This window comes from Schistocerca nitens, chromosome 5 (genome assembly GCF_023898315.1).
Source record: "Schistocerca nitens isolate TAMUIC-IGC-003100 chromosome 5, iqSchNite1.1, whole genome shotgun sequence".
Classification (NCBI taxonomy): domain Eukaryota; kingdom Metazoa; phylum Arthropoda; class Insecta; order Orthoptera; family Acrididae; genus Schistocerca; species Schistocerca nitens.
Genome location: NC_064618.1, coordinates 480,125,372 through 480,148,984, shown reverse-complemented (window position 1 = coordinate 480,148,984; position 23,613 = coordinate 480,125,372). Strand labels below are relative to the sequence as shown.

The 23,613-nt window shown below is 43.4% G+C and overlaps 1 protein-coding gene across 3 annotated transcripts in view; it reads right to left on the bottom strand.

The window, feature by feature from the left end:
- Window positions 1-475: 475 nt before the first annotated feature.
- Window positions 476-23,613, bottom strand: part of LOC126259388 (neuroparsin-A-like) — a 244,252-nt gene continuing 221,114 nt past the window's right edge. For 2 of the 3 annotated variants that reach the window (XM_049956144.1, XM_049956145.1), the window contains exon 5: window positions 476-951. In XM_049956144.1, the coding sequence (XP_049812101.1) occupies window positions 805-951 (147 nt within the window). In that variant the 3' untranslated portion in view covers window positions 476-804. Of the gene's footprint in view, window positions 952-6,395; window positions 6,865-23,613 lie in introns of those variants that run through there. The other variant, XM_049956146.1, reaches the window with a different exon arrangement.

The window sequence follows — 23,613 nt, the reverse complement described above, 5'->3', positions numbered from 1 at the left end:
GGTTGTTCTGGGTACTGATTTCTCAGGATCTATGCACCCCAATTGCGTGAAAATGTAATCACATGTCAGTTCTAGTATAATATATTTGTCCAATGAATACCCGTTTATCATCTGCTTTTGTTCTCGGTGTAGCAATTTTAATGGCCAGTAGTGTATAAAGATTAAAGAATAAGTTTGTGCAGAAACCTCAGAGCGCGCGCGTCGTACACGTACTTGCCCGACTTTTTGTATATAATTGACTGTCCTTAATTTAAGTGCTATTTTCGCTCTTAATTGATCAAAGTTACCAGGTCATCGCTGTATCGTGCATCATACACACCAGGGCATTGTAACAACACTGGCTGTTTCATAGATTACAGCAGATTTGTGTGCCTTGTCTCATCCATGTGTATTATGTTCATCAGGAAGTGTTTCCTCCGGTGATTAAGGGAAGTAGGTAGACAGAAAGAGATGTATTAATCTCAACAAAAAAGAGTTATTAGTGAACGTGGAGCAAATAATTTTTATTGTGCAAATATATCACAGAAGGGACCGAAAGTATCAATGTGATACATAAGTCTTTTAACAAAATATAAACAAGACGGAATGAATGTAAAATAAGATTGCATTGCCAGGAAAGCAAAGAAAAATTAAATATTTTTCTTACGGAGGTAGTCAAATAATACGACACAAACATATTTGTTCAGTACAGGTACAATTAGTGACACGTAGGCGAAACGAATAAATAGAGGCGTGCAGCGTGGTGACGTGTCCGTGTGAGGTCCGACGCGTAATACTGGGAGCGGTGTCCGGGATGGCGGCCGACTAGCAGGAGTTGGGCGCTGCGCCCTCGAAGAAGAAGCACTCGAGGCTCTGCATGGAGCAGCCGCTGCACACGCCGCACCGGCAGTCCATGCCGTCGCCGCACTTGCCGTGCAGCTCGTAGGGCCCGCCGCACTTGTCTCCAGGACCCTGCGCACCACACAAACAGGAGCCCGTCAGGCCTCAAACCTGTACACTTGGAAAATACAAGGGCTGCGCATTCTGTGGTACCGCAGAATCCTTCAGGAGCACGTATTTCACTTCCAATCCATCTGTACGCTGTCCCAAAATCTCAGAGAGGTAGCTGGACAGAGTTAGAGGAGAAGGCAGCTTCATGCTACATCTCCAAGTTCTCACCTCAACATGTATATTTGGAACATACAAAGCAGATTACTGTTTTACTACCGTACAATCATCCAGAAGCACCTAATTCTCCTCTGACTCATGAGTTCAAAGTCCCAGAATCTCGGAGAGACAGTTGGAGGAGGATAGAGTGTTGCCAAAGTCAGAAGTTGGCTGTATGAATGTCCTTCAAGTTCTCATCATCCTATCATCAACTTGTACACTAGGAGGGTAGAAGACTGAGCGTGCAGCGTGGTGACGTGTCCGTGTGAGGTCCGACGCGTAATACTGGGAGCGGTGTCCGGGATGGCGGCCGACTAGCAGGAGTTGGGCGCTGCGCCCTCGAAGAAGGCGCGTCAGGAGCTTCTACTTCTCTTCGAACCAGACTGTCTGAGATGTAAAAATCTCGAGGGTGTAACTGGACGTTAGAAGGCGGCTGCGCGGCCCATCCTGAAGTTCTCATTAGCCTGCCACCATCCTGTACACTTGTAAGACACAAGAACTGATCAATCCGTGGTACTGTAAAATCTTCCAGCAGTACCTATTTCTTCTCTGACCAATGTGTCTGAGATCCCAAAATGCCGGAGAGGCACCTGGATTGTGCTAGAGTGCTTAAAAGAAGGTGGGTGCATGACGGGTCCTCAAATTCTCGTCAGCCACTCATACTATCTACTAGCAAGACTAGATTGAGCATACTGTACTATTGTCTCGAATAGACAGTTCGACGGGACAAGAATGTTGTGAAAGACGGCGGTTGCATGATGTGTCCTCATGTTCTCATCACTCCGCCATCAATCTGCATGAGGCCTCAGAAAACTACTCCTCGAGAAGAACCTACAGATCCTCTGATTCACGAATCTAATATTCCAAAAGTCTCGGAGAGAAATTTGGGTGGAGAGAGAGATAGAAAGCAGTTACGTGTTGCGTTCTGTAGAGTGGCAAAGAGAATACTTCAAGGCTCCACCAGTCTCCTCTCTGTTTCGTACCGAACGCTCCAACAATTCTCTCCCTTGGACATTCCTCCTTAGCTGAGTGGTCAGGGCATCTGACTGTAATGCAGTGGGTCCGGGTTCGATTCCCGGCCGTATTGCGGTTTTTCTCCATTCGGGGACTGTCTGTTGTAGTGTCCTCATTATCATTTCATCATCACCGACCGACACGTCGTCTAATCTGACATCAGCTGAGAAGACTTGCAACTCAGAGGCCAAACATCTCCAGGTGGGTACTCCCGGCCGTCAATGCCATACGATCATTACGTTACTGATAGAGTGCAAGCTCAAGTTAGGCAAGAACGAGGCAGGAAACTAACCGTAGCAATTTTTAAGGAAAAATCCCAGCGTTCGCTTTAATTGATTCATCAGACATGACTGAAACATTAATCTAGATGACTGAATGGAGAGTCCAATCTTGCTCCTCCAGAATAAGAGTTGTAAGTCTTAAGGGTAAAACCATCTTGCTTCATAAACTCAGATGTTGGTGATAAGGCGATTAAAATTTTGTTCTTATGTTGTTCCTAGACTACGGCAATATTTTTTTCAGTAATAAGATCGCCCGAGGAAGGCCAGGGTCTGTTATGCACTCAGACTACCGACATTTGCAAAAAATGTCTCTGAGAACTATGGGACTTAACTTCTCAGGTCATCAGTCCCCTAGACTTAGAACTAACTAATCTAAGGATATCACACACATCCATGCCCGAGGCAGGATTCGAACCTGCGACCGTAGCGGTCGCGCGGTGCCAGACTGTAGCGCCTAGAACCGCTGGGCCACTCGGGCCGGCCGACATTTGCAGTCATGCAATCAAAGAAAGGGAACATCAACACAGTCAATCTGCCATCAGAAGAAATGTAATAGCGTGCTCTGAAAGTATCACGCAGGTGGTATGTAACTGATCAGCAACGTACGTAACGCTCACTTCTTATCACACGAGAGAGTTTCTGCAGTCTCTTGGTCTACATTGCCGGGTAAACTTGTCAATACTGTGGTGTTGGCTGCTACTGAAGACATTGGTCTGACAGTATGAGTCTGCATATTGGAGCTCCTATGGTAAAACAACACTCCACAACAGATTTTATAATAATTTCACTTGACTACAATGTTGGCGGATGAAAATTTTTCTTTTCTTAGAAATAATTTGAAGTTCCTGTATTATTTCTATGTATTATAGTCAACACATGATTAATATGGGCATGATCATTCGAGGGACACACATCGTTAGTCATTTCATGAGCACATAATTACGAAAATGTCGGAATCTTCAGTCGGCATCCAGAGGTCACTGCTCAGCTGCTGATTTATCTAGAAGGACAACGACTAAATTAGTCAACAGCACTGCACCTTCTTAGCTGGCGTGCTGATCTCTTGCATAAGTACACTCTGCAGTCGGATGCCAGTACGTAGAAGCCAGTGTCTGTAACATTGCGAAAGTTAATGGAAGTTGGCTGTAAAGTCTCTTGGTTCCATCAAATAGTGATCTGTTAACCTAGATGACAAATTATCTGTGCTGAGTCATCCATCTGAGAGTTCCTGAGATGATCTGATGATATCACATCTCTCCTCCAGCATCTTTCGCGCCTCTCGAGTATCTCCTGTAAATTATGGCAATTAAAAAAAATTATAACAGCGTTCTCAGCTGATGGTGCACATAAAGCAGGAAACTTCGAAAAATTTCTCTTCCGTTATCGTCTGGATCTACCAGCACTTAGGTGGCAGCTTCTGGCTGAAGAAAGTCAGCTGGATTAGAAATGTTTCTGAATCTATTAGTGAGCGTGGCAGATGACGAATAACCTCCAAGGCAGAGGAGTAGGAGGATTAGGATTTAACGTCGCATCGAAGAGGAGTTTATTAGGTATGAAGGACAGGTTTTGAATGGACAAAGAATGGGGGAGGCAACCGACTGTGTCATTTACAAAGAAACCATCTTGACATTCACCTTAACTGATTCAGGGAAATCATGGAAAAACTAAATCTATATTGAAACCCCCTACCTGTGTCTTAATCACAATGCCACCTTGCTCGATTCGAGACTAATAAAAGATTGCGAGCATGTGGCCTCAGCTGATTGTTCGTCAAAAGGTAATGGAGAAGGCACTCTATATAATGTGGAAGGGAGAAACTCTTGATCAGGTAGGAGTCAGATTCCTTCTGCCATTGTTCTTGTTGATTAATTGTTGTACTGGGGGGAGCTGTTTAACTCACTTCCTACAGTACTGATGGAGATATTAGTTTAGATTTCTAAGTGGTGCGTGTAAAAAAACTGTGACCAGGTCAGGCAAGAATCAGTGTTGGAGTCTGATGCATTGTCGGGAAAATGGGTAGTGTGTACCACAAAATTATGATGTAAGGATATCGGGCGATGTAGAAGTAGACGTTCATGCGTTGAACTTGTACACTTTGATGCTTGATTGTCGACATCCGAGAAAATTATCGTGTAAGAGCAATGTGTCAAACGCAGTCTAGTTCTACTGCCAAAACCTCACGTTTTTTTAAAATATAATTGTGTGTGTGCGAAGAATTTAGGAACTCTCAAGTACAGTGTTTTAATATTATTTCTTTACTGCGGATGTTGGCACGGCCTTCGCCAAGAGCTAAGGAAAAACTAATAGTATAAGTTTTTATGTCTACGGATATGATTTACTTAGAACTTACCAGGTCTAATCATAAGCTTTTATTTATCGCCCCGAAATTTGTAGTTACTTAATTATTTGTGTGATTGTTTGCAGGTGCATGTCTGCAGTTCTCGAGCACACTGAAATCCCCCCGCTATAGTACCATAGCATGCCGCTTCAGGAGCCAAAACGAAGTGTGCAGCCCATTGATAAACTAGAGTATCCTGCCATAGTTCGTTTTCGGCAGCAACGGACTCTTTCATCTTTGTCGGCCAATTAAAAAGACTTCTGAACCGTCTAGCCTGGCCTGACACAGCTGCAACATTTCCGCTGTTGCAGAAAACGAATTGTGACACGATACTCCACTCTGACTCTACTGGTACTTTGCTATGGCTTCTCTAGTGGCACACTACGGTACTGTACCGGGGGAAATTCAAAATATACTATGGGAGCAGACGTATACCTACAGAAAACAAAAAAATTGATCATGTAACTTTATTTTTCGAGTTATAATTTAAATTTTATGACTACCTCTCGTGTGTAATACGGTGGTATAATCTGGTGTATTAACCATGGGCATGTGCTATTCCTAGGCGTTTGCTCAGAAGAAATTTGTTTTACATTGTGATAATAATATGTAGGCTGTAAAATGTAAAGTTCCTATACCGGAAATGTCACAATTACTAAAATGTTCCGGGCTATTATGCCGTGGCCGAATGGATTTCACATTTAAACCCAAGGTTTTGTCCCCATCTGTGGAAGACATTTGCAAGGGGGATCGTAGCTTCTTTGAGTGTTCGACTCACACCCTAGCTCGCTACTGACTGCAGTAAAATTCCGTTTATGCGTGCTTCCGCTCAGTGGTTGAAATGGCTCTGAGCATTATGGGACTTAACATCTGAGGTCATCAGTCCCCTAGACTTAGAACTACTTAAACCTAACTAACCTAAGGACATCACACACATCCGTGCCCAAGGCAGGATTCGAACCTGCGACCGTAGCAGCAGCGCGGTTCCGGACTGAAGTGCCTAGAACCGCTTGGCCACAGAGGCCGGATCCGAGCAGTGGCATGACGTCACTTGTTGCGAGTAACCCAGCGCAATTGGACGTTGTCGATTGACGTCGTTCGCTGTTGCCATCATCTGTAGTCGAAGGCTGGTACACACCTTCTTCTTCTTTTAGATCTCGGTGCTGAAGAAGATGTGTACCATCACCATGGGGTGATAGCAACAGCAAACGTCAGCAATCGACATTGGCCAATTGCGCTCGGGTATTCAAAACCTGTAACGCCACGTCACTGTGCGGAAGCACGCGTAAACAGAATATTGTTGCAGTCAGTAGTGAGCCAGGGTTTGCATCGGACACTCAAAAAAGCTACGAGCCCCCTTGAAAGTGCCTTCCACAGATGAGGACGAAACGTTGGGTTTCAATGTGAAATCCATTCGGCCGTGGCATAACAGACTAGAACATTTTAAGAATTGTGAATCTGTAGGCTGCCGTTCTTGAATTTTGGGTGAAAGCGTACCCACATGGGGAGAATAAGATACAGTATATTACAAGTGGGAAACATCTGTAGAGGAAACTGGATGTGGGGAATTTTAAGACGAGAAACAGAAGGCCAGAAGCAAAGAAAAAGGCAGGAGATTTCGTTGCTTCAAAATATAATTTTTTATTGAGTCAGTGATTCAAAGGCAGTCGGGTATCAATGTGATACACACAGCAGGACAGTTACATGACGCAACCAAATAAACAGCACTTTTACTGAAACTTAAACAAATGGGAAAGACCAAACGCAAGTCTACTTCGTAGAACACAAACGACACTGTACAAAATAAATAGACTAGATTGAGATCGCGTGACGAAACAGGAACGAAGCAGGGGCGTCGGCGAGGGGTGGGCTGTGTCACCGCCGGCGCCCCCTGTAATACTGATGCCAGCCGGAGAAGACGCCGCGCCGCACCGCGCCGCGCAGCGCCGCCTAGGGACAGGTGGTCGGGGTGTTGGAGTCGGAGTAGCACTGGAGCGTGTGCATCGAGCAGCCGGTGCAGCGGCCGCAGATGCACCGCAGGCCTTCCCCGCACTTGAAGAAGTCGTTGCAATGCTCGCTAGGACCCTGAAACCCAACGCCGTCGGTCACGTGAGGTGTGGGCTGGTGAGGTATGCACCTGCTCAGTGGAACACACTCGCCCGGTTACCAGCACCTTGCGAACACGTTACCCCACCTGTAAATTAGCTAAGGCGAGCGTGAGGAGTTTAAGCATACAAGAAGCTTGGTGTTAACACAGAATACAAGTTCTCAGACCTAAATAACATAAATAACTGTTGCAACACGTGAGGCAATACTGACTTTACGACTTATCTTAGAAGAAAGATTAAGGAAAGGCAAACCTACATTTCTAGCATTTGTAGACTTAGAGAAAGCTTTTGATAATGTTGACTGGAATACTCTCTTTCAAATTCTAAAGATGGCAGGGGTAAAATACAGGGAGAGAGAGGCTATTTACAATTTGTACAGAAACCAGATGGCAGTTATGAATCGAGGGACATGAAAGAGAAGCAGTGGTTGGGAAAGGAGTGAGACAGGTTTGTAGCCTCTCCCCGATGTTATGCAACCTGTATATTGAGCAAGCAGTAGAGGAAACAAAAGAAAAATTCAGAGTAGGTATTAAAATCCATGGAGAAGAAATAAAAACTTTGAGGTTCGCCGATGACATTGTAATTCTGTCAGAGACAGCAAGGGACTTGGAAGAGCAGTTGAACGGAATGGACAGTGTCTTGAAAGGAGGATATAAGATGAACATCAACAAAAGCAAAACGAGGATAATGGAATGTAGTCGAATTAAGTCAGGTGATGCTGAGGGAATTAGATTAGGAAATGAGACACTTAAAGTAGTAAATGAGTTTTGCTATTTAGGGAGCAAAATAACTGATGATGGTCGAAGTAGAGAGGATATAAAAAGCAGACTGGCAATGACAAGAAAAGCGTTTCTGAAGAAATTTGTTAACATCGAGTATAGATTTAAGTGTCAGGAAGTCGTTTCTGAAAGTATTTGTATGGAGTGTAGCCATGTATGGAAGAGAAACATGGACGATAAATGGTTTCGACAAGAAGAGAATAGAAGCTTTCGAAATATGGTGCTACAGAAGAATGCTGAAGATTAGATGCGTAGATCACATAACTGAGGCACAACTTGACAAGAAGAAGGGACCGGTTGGTAGGACATGTTCTGAGGCGTCAAGGCATCACATATTTAGCATTGGAGGGCAGCGTGGAGGGAAAAATCGTAGAGGGAGACCAAGAGATGAATACACTAAGCAGATTCAGAAGGATGTAGGTTGCAGTAAGTACTGGGAGATGAAGAAGCTTGCACAGGATAGGGTAGCATGGAGAGCTGCATTAAATCAGTCTCAGGACTGAAGACCACAACAACGAATAACATTATTGGGTGATTAAGCCGCATTGTACACTGAGTAATGGGATAGCGTTAAGCACTTACACAGATGATGGTGCCGTCATGTACACAAGGTATAAAAGGATAATGCATTGTGGAGCTGTCATTTGTACTCAGGTGATTCATGTGAAAAGGTTTCTGACGGCGTTATATCCGCACTTCGGGAATTAACAGACTCTGAACACACAACAGTAGTTGGCGGTAGAAGCATGGGACATTTCATTTCTGAAATTGTTAGGAAAGTCAGTATTCCGAGATCAAGAGCGTGCCGAGAATACCAAATTTTAAGTATTACCTCTCACCACGTGCAGCACAGTGATTTTTTTGCCTTACTTAACGACCGAGAGTTGTCAGTGCTAACAGACAAGCAACACTGCGCGAAATAACTGCAGAATCAATGTAGGACGTACGAAGAACGTATCCGTTAGGATAGTGGGGCTAAATATGTCAGCAACTATCTATGGCAGCAGTCGATCGACGCGCCTGTCCTGGGCTCGTGACCACACCGTTTGGATCCTGGACAACTGGAAAACCGTGGCCTGGTCAGATGAGCACCGATTTCAGTTGGTGATGGTTCAAATGGCTCTGAGCACTATGGGACTTAACATCTGAGGTCATCAGTCCCCCAGAACTTAGAACTACTTAAACCTAACTAACCTAAGGACATCACACATATCCATGCCCGAGGCAGGATTCGAACCTGCGACCTAGCGGACGCGCGGTTCCAGACTGAAGCGCCTAGAACCGCTCGGCCACAACGGTCGGTTTCAGTTGGTGAGAACTGATAGTGGGGATCGAGGGTGACGCATACCCCACAAAGCCGTGGACCCAAGTTGTCAACACTGTTCAAACCAGTGGCGGCTCCATAATGGTGTGGGCTGTGTTGACATGAAATGAACTGGGTCTTTTGGCCCAAGTCAACCGATCATTAACTGGAAATCATTATGTTCGGCTACTTAGAGGCCATTCCCCGAACAAAGATGGAATTTCTATGGATGGTAGTGCACCATGTCACTGGGCTACAATTCTTTGGTTTGAAGAACATTCTGAACAGTTTGAGCGAATGATTTAGCCACCCAGATCGCCCGACATGAGACATTGAGAGGTCAATTCTGCAAAAATTCATGCACTGCCACACTTTCGGAATTATGGACGTATATACAGCATGGCTCAATATTTCTGCAGTGGACTTCCAACTTGTTGAGTCCATGCCACGTCGAGTTGCTGCACTATGCCGGCAAAAGGAGGTTCGATACGCTATTTGGAGGTGTCCATGACATTTGTCACCTCAGTATAATTTACAGGCACTTCTAGTGCAACTTAAACTCATGCAGAAGAGCGACAGGATGGTCACGAACATCTGTCATACGTGTCCCATCTGCAGCCTGCACTCTTCTTCGCACTCTGACAACATTTTACATTCCACTAGACAAATCAGCCCGTTGTCGTAGATTTCTAAAGATAACCTTGCTCCTTGAGTCTCTCAGACTCGTGGGCAGTTCAGTAATATGCATTCCCACTTCGTATTGTCTTGTAGGCTCAGCCAATGAATGCATAGTAGCACAATTCCATGTTCGATTTAAGGATACCACGACCAGTCTACCAAGGCGACTGATTGAGTCTTGTTTTGGACATAATATTCCAGGCTCTTGTTGCCCATTGGTAGTTTTAAGTTGATTCAGATAGCCGATAAAAGCAATCTGAGGGCGACGTTTATGGTCCGATGAATATTCCACGTTCAGTAGGGAAGTGCCTCCACACTTCTCCCTCCATCCTCACCCTGTTACCGTTCTATCGCATGCCACTCTGTATCAGTACCCTACACGAACGGTCATGCAGAATTTGGAGGGACACCAAGTTTCTCCATCAGACTTCTGTACCATCTGCGTAACAGCCAAGGTGCTTGGGATAGAAGGTGTGTTTCCGACCCTACGGGCAATGTATGTAATGGAAGCAAAGGTGGCAGAACTAATGAAGATATTACACGAGGAGAAAGAATGGTTAATCAATTTGCTGTACGGTTACCGACATATGTTTTCACCACATCTGGATGAAATAAGACAATTTTATTATGAATATAAAGTGAAACTTAACTTGACTTTCTCCATTAAACGATATCCAATCCCGCCCTAGAAGAGGGAGGTGGTGGCTAAGGAAGTCCAGTGCATGCTGTATGGATGCGTCACAGAGCTAACAATAAGCCGCTACAGAAATTGATGGTGACTACTTTCAAGAACTATGTAACAATGCGGTTAGCGCGCGAATTTCGGAGCCTGAATCAACCAACAGAAACCGGCCAGAATTAATAGATGAAGTCTTAAGAGATTTCACAGGGGACAGATGCTCATTAGTATTGATATTACATCTGGGTATTGGAAGATTAATACAGGCTTGCTAACAACACACAGCTTTTCTGGAGGAGGCAGGTCTTACCAGTTTACGAGGTTCCCACCTGCGCCACTTGTAAGAGTCCTGGAAGATGTGTTGGGTCTCAGCCTAGAAAGTAAGGTCATCGCCTGAATATAGGACCTAACTAATTGCACGCAAAATGTGGTGGGAACACTGCTAGGACAGGTATCACAAGAAATGGAAGATAGAGGAGTGACTGTGGACTAACAACAGTTTCTATCTGGGCGAAGGCGTATGAAAGTTTGCGGTGATATAATCTGTTGAGAGGGAATAATGTCCGATCCCCACAAGTTCCGTGCAATATGCTAAATGTCAGTAACCATCAATGTACTTCAGGTATGTTATTTTATGGGAATAGTGGGATTCTACAGGCAGATTATCAAACCTCTCCAGGAAGAACGTTTCTTGTAAGTGGATAGAGCTATTGAACAGGAGTTTCATAGGATCAAGGAGGACTTAGGCAATGTATGAGTTTTAGCTTATCGTGATCTTGCACAGCCGTTTAATCTTACGACGGACAGTTTCTGTTGGGGAGTCAGTGACATGCTCTGGAAGATGAAATGGGACGACAGTGCTATGGAAAATGAAATGGGACTGGAAGACAAGACTATAGCGTTTGCGAGATGGATGCTGTATAAGAGCAAGAGGGATTTTTCCGAAATAGATAAGCACCGTATTGACGTTTATTAGCAAGTGAGTTACTTATAGAAAGTACTTGCCGCTAAAGATGTTTAGATATAGGAGTAGCATGTGAGTAAGTATGAATGGATTAGGATAATCGCAGGGGCAAACTATATTTGGTATTCTGTGATCTCAAAGTAATAAAAATATATTTTGTTGTTCAGTGGTAAACAAAACGTATTGTGCCGCATCATGCAACCACTGTTTGGACTTGGATATGAAGATCAGCTGAATTTTCTTTCATTTTTTTCTTAGTATTTCAGAACTATAAGTTGATTTGGCACAGGGCCTCGCGCTCTGGCAACCTGTGGGCCAGTGTGTAGAACTTGTTTCTCCCCTCTCGCCCACCCAACACACACACACACACACACACACACACACACACACACACACACATAATAATGACAACAGTAAACTCACAAACAACAGCTCAGCTGAAACAGGATGGTCAGAAACAGTGTGAGAATCTTGTAAGGTTATTTCCCGGTAGGTTGTGCTAAGAAATAATTACTGGGGATAAAATTCGAAACGTTGCGCCGTTTCCGAGTTAATTAGCTTTGATGTTCGCCTACTAGGCCGCTTCGCGTGCAAATTCAAGCTGCTCGCCGGAGACGGTGTCGCTAAACATGCTTATCGTTTGGTTTTCTAAAACCGAATAAGAGATCGAGACAAAAATTGGACCTGTGACGGCAGTAAGGATCGAACTCGAGCCAAAGACGGAGCGGTCTCGTGCGCTGTCATCTACGGTATGAGAACAACTGACACGAACTGTATCTTGTGGGCTGCTTGAATGTGCTCGCACCAGCCCTGACTGGCTACCTTCAATGCAAATTAGCTCGGAAGCGGTGCAATGTATCAGTTTTTTTCCTTAACATTTATTCCTCAACACAACCTACACTGCAACACCCTTAAAAGCTTTTCACACTGTTTTGACCACCCTGTACAATGGAAAAAATCAGAATAAACATTCCGAATTCACCTTAAGTGACATACAGCAACTATGAAAAACTTAAATTTTGATTGAGACTTCCTAATATAGAATCCTTTTGAAGTAAGTTTTCTCAGAAAGAATGTGTCCTTGATAGCCGGCCGGAGTGGCCGAGCGGTTCTAGGCGCTACAGTCTGTAACCGCGCGACCGCTACGATGCTTTTGAGAGATATCAAATAATTTTATTGCTCAGACGTACACAATCGTTCTGCGAATGACAGACATGTCGCTTAACTGTTGGAAGTACCATCAAAAGTGTCTCGCCGTTAGTCTGTTAGTTTTTGAAGAGTTTCAGAAGTTTCATTTTATCAGTGTTAAGTGCATGATCTTTCACTGAGAGTACCTGATTTCGTGCTACCTAGGATGGGGACGAACTGTTAACTAAAACACACAGGAAAATGACCACTGTGTTTTCCTTTGTGTCCAGTGACACACATCAATATCTGTAAACACTGAAACTTCGTCCCTATATGAACTTTTGTCTTTGTATGCCCTCGTTAGTTTCTAATATATCACTGTTAATAGAAAACTGTTTATAATCTGCTAGTTCCTAAACAGATAAATGAAGTTGTAGTGTATTGGTGTGAAGAGATACAGATTTGGCATTGGTTATAGCCTGAATTTAAATTAGACACGAAAGAATCTTTTGAAATAAACGGAGAAAAATATTCAGAGGAAATGCATATCCAGACAACTAAAATGGAAACTCGCTATACCTCTTCTAAGAACACACGGGCCTCCGGAAAGGGCTTTTGTATAAAGTCACGCCTGTATCATACAGTAAGAGAGGGCTACCAAAATCCATGGACAAGGTGCCTATTCTTTTTAACTCAGCTTCCACGTGATGCTTAACAGACAGGACAAAGTTATGGAGCTACAGCCGAATCAAGCCGAAGTATTGACTTTGTGATCATTTACTTTCTCAGATCTGTCACGATCCTTTCGTTTCCTATACCAATTAGAGGCACAATTTTGATACTTCTGTTACTTCATGACACATTAAAATGAGCGTCATACAAACATCATATCCCAAGTAACGACGATATATATCGAGGAGTAAGAAAGAGGCAAATATAAACGTACTGTTTGTAAATTTTAGTCACAATATTGTGTTCCGATCAAGTTGTAAATTAAGCTACGATTTTCTGATAGCTTCCATGATAACTATTCAGAACTGAATCTCCCGCTCAGTTTACTGTCTCTTGTAAAGTGTTCTAGAAAATGAAACAAAAAGATGTTTATTAAGAAAAAAAATGGTTCAAATGGCTCTGAGCACTATGCGACTTAACTTCTGAGGTCATCAGTCGCCTAGAACTTAGAACTAATTAAACCTAACTAACCTAAGGACATCACACACATCCATGCCCGAGGCAGGATTCGAACCTGCGACTGTAGCAGTCGCTCGGCTCCAGACTGTAGCTCCTAGAACCGCACGGCCACTCCGGCGGCTTTATTAAGGAAGTTGATGAGTAAAATCATCAGATCACTGATGACAGTGACGAAGCAGGTACCTAACAAATTTTCTCCTCCCCTATTATGTAGCCCTCACTTTTCCTAGCTAATGAAAATAGGATATTATCTACTTCAATATCTATGAAACATCTCACTCGCCAGTTTCGCGAAGCAGGGGACAATGTTACGTTAGGGAGTATTAAACAGCAAAATGAATCGCTATGAGAGCACATAAGCGTCTTGAGGATAGGAAGTAAGAGACGGCAATACCACCGTAGTTTCTAAACAGAACAGTGTAGATTTTTTGCTACAGACTTTTTCAATGACCGTCTGTCACGATCACCCAACACAACCCTTCATCCGCATCGTGACTTAGCTCATGATGTTTTCCCGCTTTGCCTGCATGCGGCATAAATTTCCGATAGGGCGCCTCTTGAAACAGCAAACACTTCGGCTACCTTGATTACCCAGGCACCTACTATACAGGCACTAAGTATAGGCCTACTTTCGACTTCACTTAACTCCAACATAATGCACTTACAACTACACAGAACACAGTTCTGGCCACGACTGACCCTGGCAACATTTTGAGGGCACTGCACGGGCGTCGTTCGCGGCCAAACACAACAACGCAATCTGCAGGCGTGCATTTAAGTACAAGCATGTATGTCTCGCGGCGTGTTTATATTTTTATCCAACCCCTGCGCACTAGTGACTCATGGAGGCTGTGAACCACACGTGAAAGAGCTGAGTTGCTCCGGAAGTAAAGTGGGCATCGTATAAAATGTTACATTTATCGTGTGTGTTCCACATCAGTTCTGTACCAACAAACTTATTATGTTCTTATTTGTTTTAACTGATTTAAAGATGGTCAACAATGAATGAAACGGTAATCTTTACAATGTCAAATGCGACAGAAGACTTCAGGAAAAAACATCAGAACGGAAAAGAAATAGTCTGGATCTAGTGAACAACACAACTGCAGAAGTTCATTGTCTCTGTGTTTAGATAAGGCACCCTCAAGCATTACATTGCAATCTAGCACTGACAAGCACGAAAACACGCTTGAAAATCGAAGTCAGAGTAGCTACCACTTTTCAGTGTTGCAAAGCTGCAAAGGCCGTCGTTGGGAAAATAGGCCACATCTGTCGTAAGATAACAAGTTCAAATTTCGTATGAGGTGCATTTGTTCGCGATTCAAGTTGAGGGGTCTCGTCATCGGTACAGGGCACTGCTAACATTCTGTCGGCTTTTGAGAACCTCTCAACACATTCGTCTTAGAGCAACGACAGAGCGATAATCACTACAAAACATTTAAACGCCAAATTGTAAACGTTTACCGTATTGGGACTTTAACAGTTACTTGCGAACCCGAGTAAACACGTTTGCATGCGAACTACACTGTGCTGTGGTTTCCACTAATTTGGCATTCTGTTGTGGTCATTGTATTATTGCTTTTTGCTTCGACTGAAACTGGTTGTGTACAAATACTAAATCATCATCGTATTCTGCTAAGTAACTGTGGTGATGGCAACACTGCAATTACAAATTCGTTTTAAAAACGGGTCAGCAACTGCAGTGAGGTGATATAGTCATGGGATAGCGATATGCACATATACAGATGACGGTGGTATTGCGTACACAAGGTATAAAAGGGCAGTGGTTCGACAGAGTTGTCGTTTGTACCCAGGTGACTCATACGAAAAGGTTCAAATGGTTCAAATGGCTCTGAGGACTATGGGACTTAACATCTATTGTCATCAGTCCCCTAGAACTTAGAACTACTTAAACCTAACTAACCTAAGGACAGCACACAACACCCAGTCATCACGAGGCAGAGAAGATCCCTGACCACGCCGGGAATCGAACCCGGGAACCCGGACGTGGGAAGCGAGAACGCTACCGCACGACCACGAGCTGCCGACTACGAAAAGGTGTCCGACTTGGTTACGGCAGCACGACTGGAATTAATAGACTTTGTACGCGGGGTGGTGGTTTGAATTAGGCGCATGGGACATTCCATCTGCAGTGTCAAGAGTGTACCGAGAATACCAAATTTCAGGCATTAACTCTCACCATGGAAAACACAGTGGCCGACGTCCTTCACTTAACGACCGAGGACAGCGGCGTTTGCGTAGAGTCGTCAGTTCTAACAGACAATAACTATTGTGTGAAGTAACCGCAGAAATCAATGTGGGACGTACGGTGAACGTATACGTTAGGACAGTGTGGCGAAATTTGGCGTTAAAAGCCAGACGACTGACAAGAGTGCCTTTGCTAACAGCTCACCATCGCCTGCAGCGCCTCTCCTTGGTCTACTCGGATAAGTCCAGATTTCAATTGGTAAGAGCTGTTGGTAGGGTTCGAATGTGGAGCAGACCCGACGAAGCCGTGGACGCAAGTTGTCAACAAGGCACTGTGGCTCCATAATGGTGTGGGCTGCGTTTACATGAAATGGAACGGATCCTCTGGCCACACTGCACCGATCATCGACTGTTGTTGATGTGGTCTGCAGTCCAGAGACTGGTCTGATGCAGCTCTCCGTGCTACTCTATCCTGTGCAAGCTTCTTCATATCCCAGTACCTACTGCAACCTACATCCTTCTGAATCTGTTTAGTGTACTCATCCCTTGGTCTCCCTCTACGATTTTTACCCTCCACGCTGCTCTCCAATACTAAATTGGTGATCCCTTGATGCCTCAGAACATGTCCTAACAACCGATCCCTTCTTCTAGTCAAGTTGTGCCACAAATTTCTCTTCTCTCCAATTCTATTCAATACCTCCTCATTAGTTATGTGATCTACCCATCTAATCTTCAGCATTCTTCTGTAGCACCACATTTCGAAAGCTTCTATTCTCTTCTCGTCTAAACTATTTATCGTCCATGTTTCACTTCCATACATGGCTACACTCCATATAAATACTTTCAGAAACGACTTCCTGACATTTAAATCTAAACTCGATGTTAACAAATTCTTCTTCTTCAGAAACGCTTTCCTTGCCATTGCCAGTTTACATTTTATATCCTCTCTAATTCGACCATCATCAGTTATTTTGCCCCCCAAATAGCAAAACTCCTTTACTACTTTAAGTGTCTCATTTCCTAATCTAATTCCGGCAGCATCACCCGATTTAATTCGACTACATTCCATTATACTCGTTTTGCTTTTTTTGATGTTCATCTTATATCCTCTTTTCAAGACATTGTCCATCGACTAGAAACGGTTACGTTTGGCTACTTGGAGACCATTTCCAGCCATGCATGCACTGCATGTTTCCAAACAACGGTTCAATTTTTTTTAACAATGTGCCATGTCACCGGCTCAGAATTATTCGCGACTGGTTTGAAGAACATTCTGGACAGTTCGAGCGAATAATTTGGCGACCCATACCTCCCGATATAAATCCCATTGAACATTTATGGGACATAATCGATAGTTCAGTTCGTGTACAAAATTGTGCGCTAGCAATACTTTCGTAATTATGAACGGCTATAAAGGCAGGATGGTTCAATATTTCTGCAGGGGACTTCCAATGACCTGTTGACTTCATGTCACGTCGAGTTGCTGCAGTAAGCCGGGCAAAAGGAGATTCGACACGATATTAAGAGGTATCCCGTGGCTTCTGTCACCTCAGTACGCCTCACTGTGAGCATAATGTCCATAGCCTATCATAATATTTTTTCCCACAAAGGAAATGATTCGTGCCATTTCTGTAAAACCTGTTTTTCTATTACAATCAGATTATATCATTTTAACTTATACCTCCCCAAATATCGACATCAGACTAACATGAAGGAATATATAAATTTATGAGTCCAGTAGGTACCCGACTCTGTGACTGAGCTCCATCAGTCGCGGTGAAGCAGCTTCCGATTCGAATCCTATGAATGAAAAATTTCGCTTAGGGAACTCTAGTGCGAAGAAAGGGAAGCCATCCTGCAGTTTATATATACCCTTCGAAAGAACAGTAAAAACTCATGAGAATTTGATCAAATAGAATCAACGGCGAGCTTATTTATTGAAATCGAGGAAAACAGTCTATGTGCCCGCATGGAATTTCAACCAACCTCCTCGCCTCATCGAATACAATAACATAGCATTGTACATGGGCTTATCAAAATCGCCTGGTTTTCATCGCTCTTGATACATAGTGTCCTATAGGAATGGGCAGGGTAAGTATCAAACATGAGCGAAAGCGTAATTGTCTCACACCAAAGACTAAAAAATTATTCAGTCTACGAGCATTAACAATACGGTAATTATGGATTTTTTATGGCAGACTGAAACATTGTAAGTCTGTGTCAACAAGATATTTCTACGACTCGAATGCCAGTGTGAGGACTCAAATAATCGTCTTTTCTTTCCTTTCAACAAGGTTTTGTAAAGCCATGGAAAGTGTAAAATTTTCACAACTGGACACCGCGTCCCTACAAAGCTCAGTGTTTTTTTTTTTTTATCTTTTTCTATTACTCTTACGTAATTTCTCTAGTGCATTCTCATGGTAGTTAACTGAGTCAACATTTTTATTGGTGTTTGTTTACACCGTAGAAAAGTATACGGTATTCAGCTCTCAAATATGTAAAAGAAGAAGAAGAGGTCACCAAAGCCTTACAAATATCACATACAACCAAGAAAAGAAGAGTTATGAGTGCATGCGAGCAAATGGAAATTTAACGCATGCTAAAAGAGAGTAGGGCAGTTACACACACACACAAAATGGAATATACATAGATAGTTCATGTGTCTAAAGTATCTCGATTTCTTCCCTTTATCGATATCGATACGGGCAAGATGTACATCTACCCTTTCCTGAGACAATGGGGTCTTAGCAGGCAGTCGAATAACAAATGACAAAAAATCTTATTTCCGTGCGATATACACTCCTGGAAATTGAAATAAGAACACCGTGAATTCATTGTCCCAGGAAGGGGAAACTTTATTGACACATTCCTGGGGTCAGATACATCACATGATCACACTGACAGAACCACAGGCACATAGACACAGGCAACAGAGCATGCACAATGTCGGCACTAGTATAGTGTATATCCACCTTTCGCAGCAATGCAGGCTGCTATTCTCCCATGGAGACGATCGTAGAGATGCTGGATGTAGTCCTGTAGAACGGCTTGCCATGCCATTTCCACCTGGCGCCTCAGTTGGACCAGCGTTCGTGCTGGACGTGAAGACCGCGTGAGACGACGCTTCATCCAGTCCCAAACATGCTCAATGGGGGACAGATCCGGAGATCTTGCTGGCCAGGGTAGTTGACTTACACCTTCTAGAGCACGTTGGGTGGCACGGGATACATGCGGACGTGCATTGTCCTGTTGGAACAGCAAGTTCCCTTGCCGGTCTAGGAATGGAAGAACGATGGATTCGATGACGGTTTGGATGTACCGTGCACTATTCAGTGTCCCCTCGACGATCACCAGTGGTGTACGGCCAGTGTAGGAGATCGCTCCCCACACCATGATGCCGGGTGTTGGCCCTGTGTGCCTCGGTCGTATGCAGTCCTGATTGTGGCGCTCACCTGCACGGCGCCAAACACGCATACGACCATCATTGGCACCAAGGCAGAAGCGACTCTCATCGCTGAAGACGACACGTCTCCATTCGTCCCTCCATTCACGCCTGTCGCGACACCACTGGAGGCGGGCTGCACGATGTTGGGGCGTGAGCGGAAGACGGCCTAACGGTGTGCGGGACCGTAGCCCAGCTTCATGGAGACGGTTGCGAATGGTCCTCGCCGATACCCCAGGAGCAACAGTGTCCCTAATTTGCTGGGAAGTGGCGGTGCGGTCCCCTACGGCACTGCGTAGGATCCTACGGTCTTGGCGTGCATCCGTGCGTCGCTGCGGTCCGGTCCCAGGTCGACGGGCACGTGCACCTTCCGCCGACCACTGGCGACAACATCGATGTACTGTGGAGACCTCACGCCCCACGTGTTGAGCAATTCGGCGGTACGTCCACCCGGCCTCCCGCATGCCCACTATACGCCCTCGCTCAAAGTCCGTCAACTGCACATACGGTTCACGTCCACGCTGTCGCGGCATGCTACCAGTGTTAAAGACTGCGATGGAGCTCCGTATGTCACGGCAAACTGGCTGACACTGACGGCGGCGGTGCACAAATGCTGCGCAGCTAGCGCCATTCGACGGCCAACACCGCGGTTCCTGGTGTGTCCGCTGTGCCGTGCGTGTGATCATTGCTTGTACAGCCCTCTCGCAGTGTCCGGAGCAAGTATGGTGGGTCTGACACACTGGTGTCAATGTGTTCTTTTTTCCATTTCCATGAGTGTAATTACAAATTAACAATTTTCGGATTTTTCCTTTAGTTGTACTGCGAAACCTCACTTCTTGCCAAATTTGATGATCGTGACACATATTTAAACTTGATTCACTTAGCCGTTCCTGAGGAAAACGGGTTTTAACAGACGGACAGAGTCAGACAACAAAATACAAAAAAAAATTTTTTTCGTGTTGTGTAATTAAAATTAGAAATTTACGTGTTATTTTCTTTACTTTCACTGCGTAACTCCGCTTGTTGCCAAATTTCATTATTATAGGTGAACGACTCGCCTGCAGTTTTTGATGAGTGAGTCTCCGAGTATCAAAATACGTGACAGAAATGAAAGTATCTTTTGTTTACATTCACGTAGAAGCTTATATTTGTTACATCGTCAAGGGAATATAGACCTTAATATGTGACCTGAATTTCTATGTGATACCTCAACCCGTTCATGAAAAAATAGGGTCTTAACAGATAAACGGACGGACATACAGGTAACAAATAACAATTTTTGTATTACAATAAAAATTTACAATTTTTGGATTTTTCGCTTTAGTTGCACTGTGAAATCTTGCTTCTACCCAAATTTCATGATTCCAGGTCAATCGAAAGTACCCTACAGGTTTTGATGAGTTTCCGAGTATCAATAAATGGCCGTATCTTTTTATAGCTTTGACTCAGAAGCTTCCGTTCCTTACATCATCAAAGGACTGTAGACTTTAATGTGTGACATTAACTTGGACTTGATACGGCTGCTTGTTCCTGAGGAAAATGGTTATTAACAGTCGGACGGACAGACAGACGAAAGGAGAAAAAAAGTGATCCTGTAAGGGTTCTGCTAGTATCGATTGAGACAGAACCCCAAAAACAGTATTAAGTAACATGAAATTTTTACGGAAATTTGGCCGAGTATTCGATGAAATAAAGTGGTTTATAGGGTGCAAATAAGCTCCCAGACAGTCTTAAATTACATGTGTTTTAACACATGACAGTTAAAACCGCGTCAAGTTTGTGGAAATTTTACATCTCATTAAGTGAAAATGTTTATTTTTTAATTTTGACTTGACGCAAGCATGACCGTTTTAGAGAGTACAAGGTGGAATACATGTACGATGATAATTTTAATCACATCGACAAAAGACACAGTAATGCACTGTGATTCCAGCACATATCGATAGTTGCGAGCAGCTGAGCACTGGAGACAGTTTTCCAGTATATCTCTGAACAGCTTACTGTAAAGTGGACGGTGTCAAATGAACCCGGGTAGAATAATGTTCTGTTCGATATATTACGTGTTTTAAGTTTGTGTACGTCTGCCACTGCAACAGAAACGTTACTTTGAAGCTTTGACAAGTATGGCACGTTGTTCTCCCTCGTGTTTACTACGACTGTTACGTATTAAAATGACAGACGAAGATACGTATACATCAGTAAAGGGTGACGGTACGAACTGACGAATATAGGAGTATGTATTGGAAATGCTCACCTGGTTACATAGCAGTGATTTTATAACACCCAGGATGGAAAATAGAATTTTCTTTCGTTGCTTTTAAGGAGGGTGTTCTAATAGTGTAGTCTCCGTTGACAAACCTCACAAGTACGACTCGTTTTCTCCGAGCAATGTCCCAATATTTAGGCATAGAGCTTCCATATAGCTGGTTTCAAAGGAGGATCTACATGATAGACCTCTTGAAACCTCTGATACTCTGTTAACTCTTCTGTTATTCAGTACACTCCGAACTACGGTGTTCAGATTCTTAAATATCCTGGAAGGCCTCTTCTACCAAATGCTTCATTGCAGACATAAATGGACAATTGATAATTAAGTATGAAGTTATGTTAACATTCATTACTATTCATTCCTTACAGCTCGCATTTATATGTATTCCTGTAACTAAATACACTTGTTCAAATAAGAGCTGTTTCACATGTTTCTAAAATCAAGACCTGGGAAGTGGCTTACGCGTAGACGTGTAAGAATAGGAAAGTAAATACCAACCCTTTAAAAAGTGTATAATATGCCCAAAATATTTTTCGCCTCACTTATCACTTATTTCACATGCGGAAATGTTTTAGTAATGTTGAAAATGTTACGTTGTGTCCTGGTTCGGAGAAGACGTGAAGCAGTACGTCTCTCTATAACTCGCCGAGTAAGTCAGTGCAAATTGCAGAAGACTGAAAGGACCTATCATCTCCAATTCACCTAAGCTTAGTGAAACACTACGGTGTTAAAACCAATCTTCAGATTGAGGGTATCCTTAATTTTCTTCAGAAACTGAAAATAATAAAACCAGATACGAAATCTGTATGTCATGAAAAAAAAAAACTGATGCTGATAAAGCCAAACAACCTCATACTGGTAGTTTAATGTTGTAGGAACACTAGTGTTGTAGGGGCGCTAATTGAAAAACGTACAGCACTGTTATGTAACATGCGAGTCACCTATTAATTCCTTAAGAGAGACTCATCAACAAAGGGCATCTAAGTTTCTACACAGAAAAAGAACAGTGATCAATAATTTTGCTCACAAACATTCCATGCAAGGGTGACTAAGTCTTTTATAGTGACAGTGAGTTTCGCTGCTGTGCTATATTCCCAATTTTTTCCTGTTGCTTGTTCTATTCCACCCCAGCACGCTACCCCTCATTGTGCAAATGCTACAGGCTTAATTAGTGTCAAGACAGACAGGACAAATCCCTAGCGACTTTGTCGAGAGATGTACACATCTTGTGCTATCGAACGAGTGAAGTAGGATTTCGTGCTACGAGCTGCAGACACGAAGTTTGTGCCACTAATTTTCTGTGAATTAACAGCAGCTTCGTAGGTAGTCATGAACCTAGTACGTTATCGCAAAATAAACTCTGATAATTATACGGCAGACACAGAGGCGAAACACGACGCATACATACAACATGATCATATAAGTTTCTCCGAGGAATTTATAGCATTGTAGTTAAACAAAAATTTTACAAAATTGGACAAATTTCAGGATCGGTTTCCTTAGACGAAAATAAAGGAACAAATGTCGGGAAACGATTCATCTGGAGTTGTTACTGATACAATACTGTAAGGTTGCATATTTTCTGTTTGCAATCGTCGCCTAATGGGACTCTTCCACAAGTCGTGAACTCAAACTCAAACGACCAAATTAGCCTCTTACCTCTGCACAGAGTCACACATTAACTCATGAGGACATAAATTGCGTTACGCTTTTAAATATCTCCAAACTGCACACAAGGTTCAGGTAACGTTGGAAATGTCTCCGTGTCATTTGCACAGACTAATTCTTTTAATTGACTCTACTGTTAAAAATCAAAAGGATTTCTCTAGAGCGATAAAGCGAACATACGGGCCAACTGCTCATCTATTCGTGATCATTTCTGATAATTTGAGGCCTGGCATCCATTTAGTTTTCATGTGTTCACTTGCTTGCCTTCACTCTATAAATTTTGATCCTACATACTTACTTGGTAGTAAGTGTCATGATATCGCCTTCGCTATAAACTGGTAGTAGTTCCTCTAACGATATTTTTGCCACGTATTTCAATATCTGATAAGCCATGGAACAAAGTCTCTGTACAAGGGT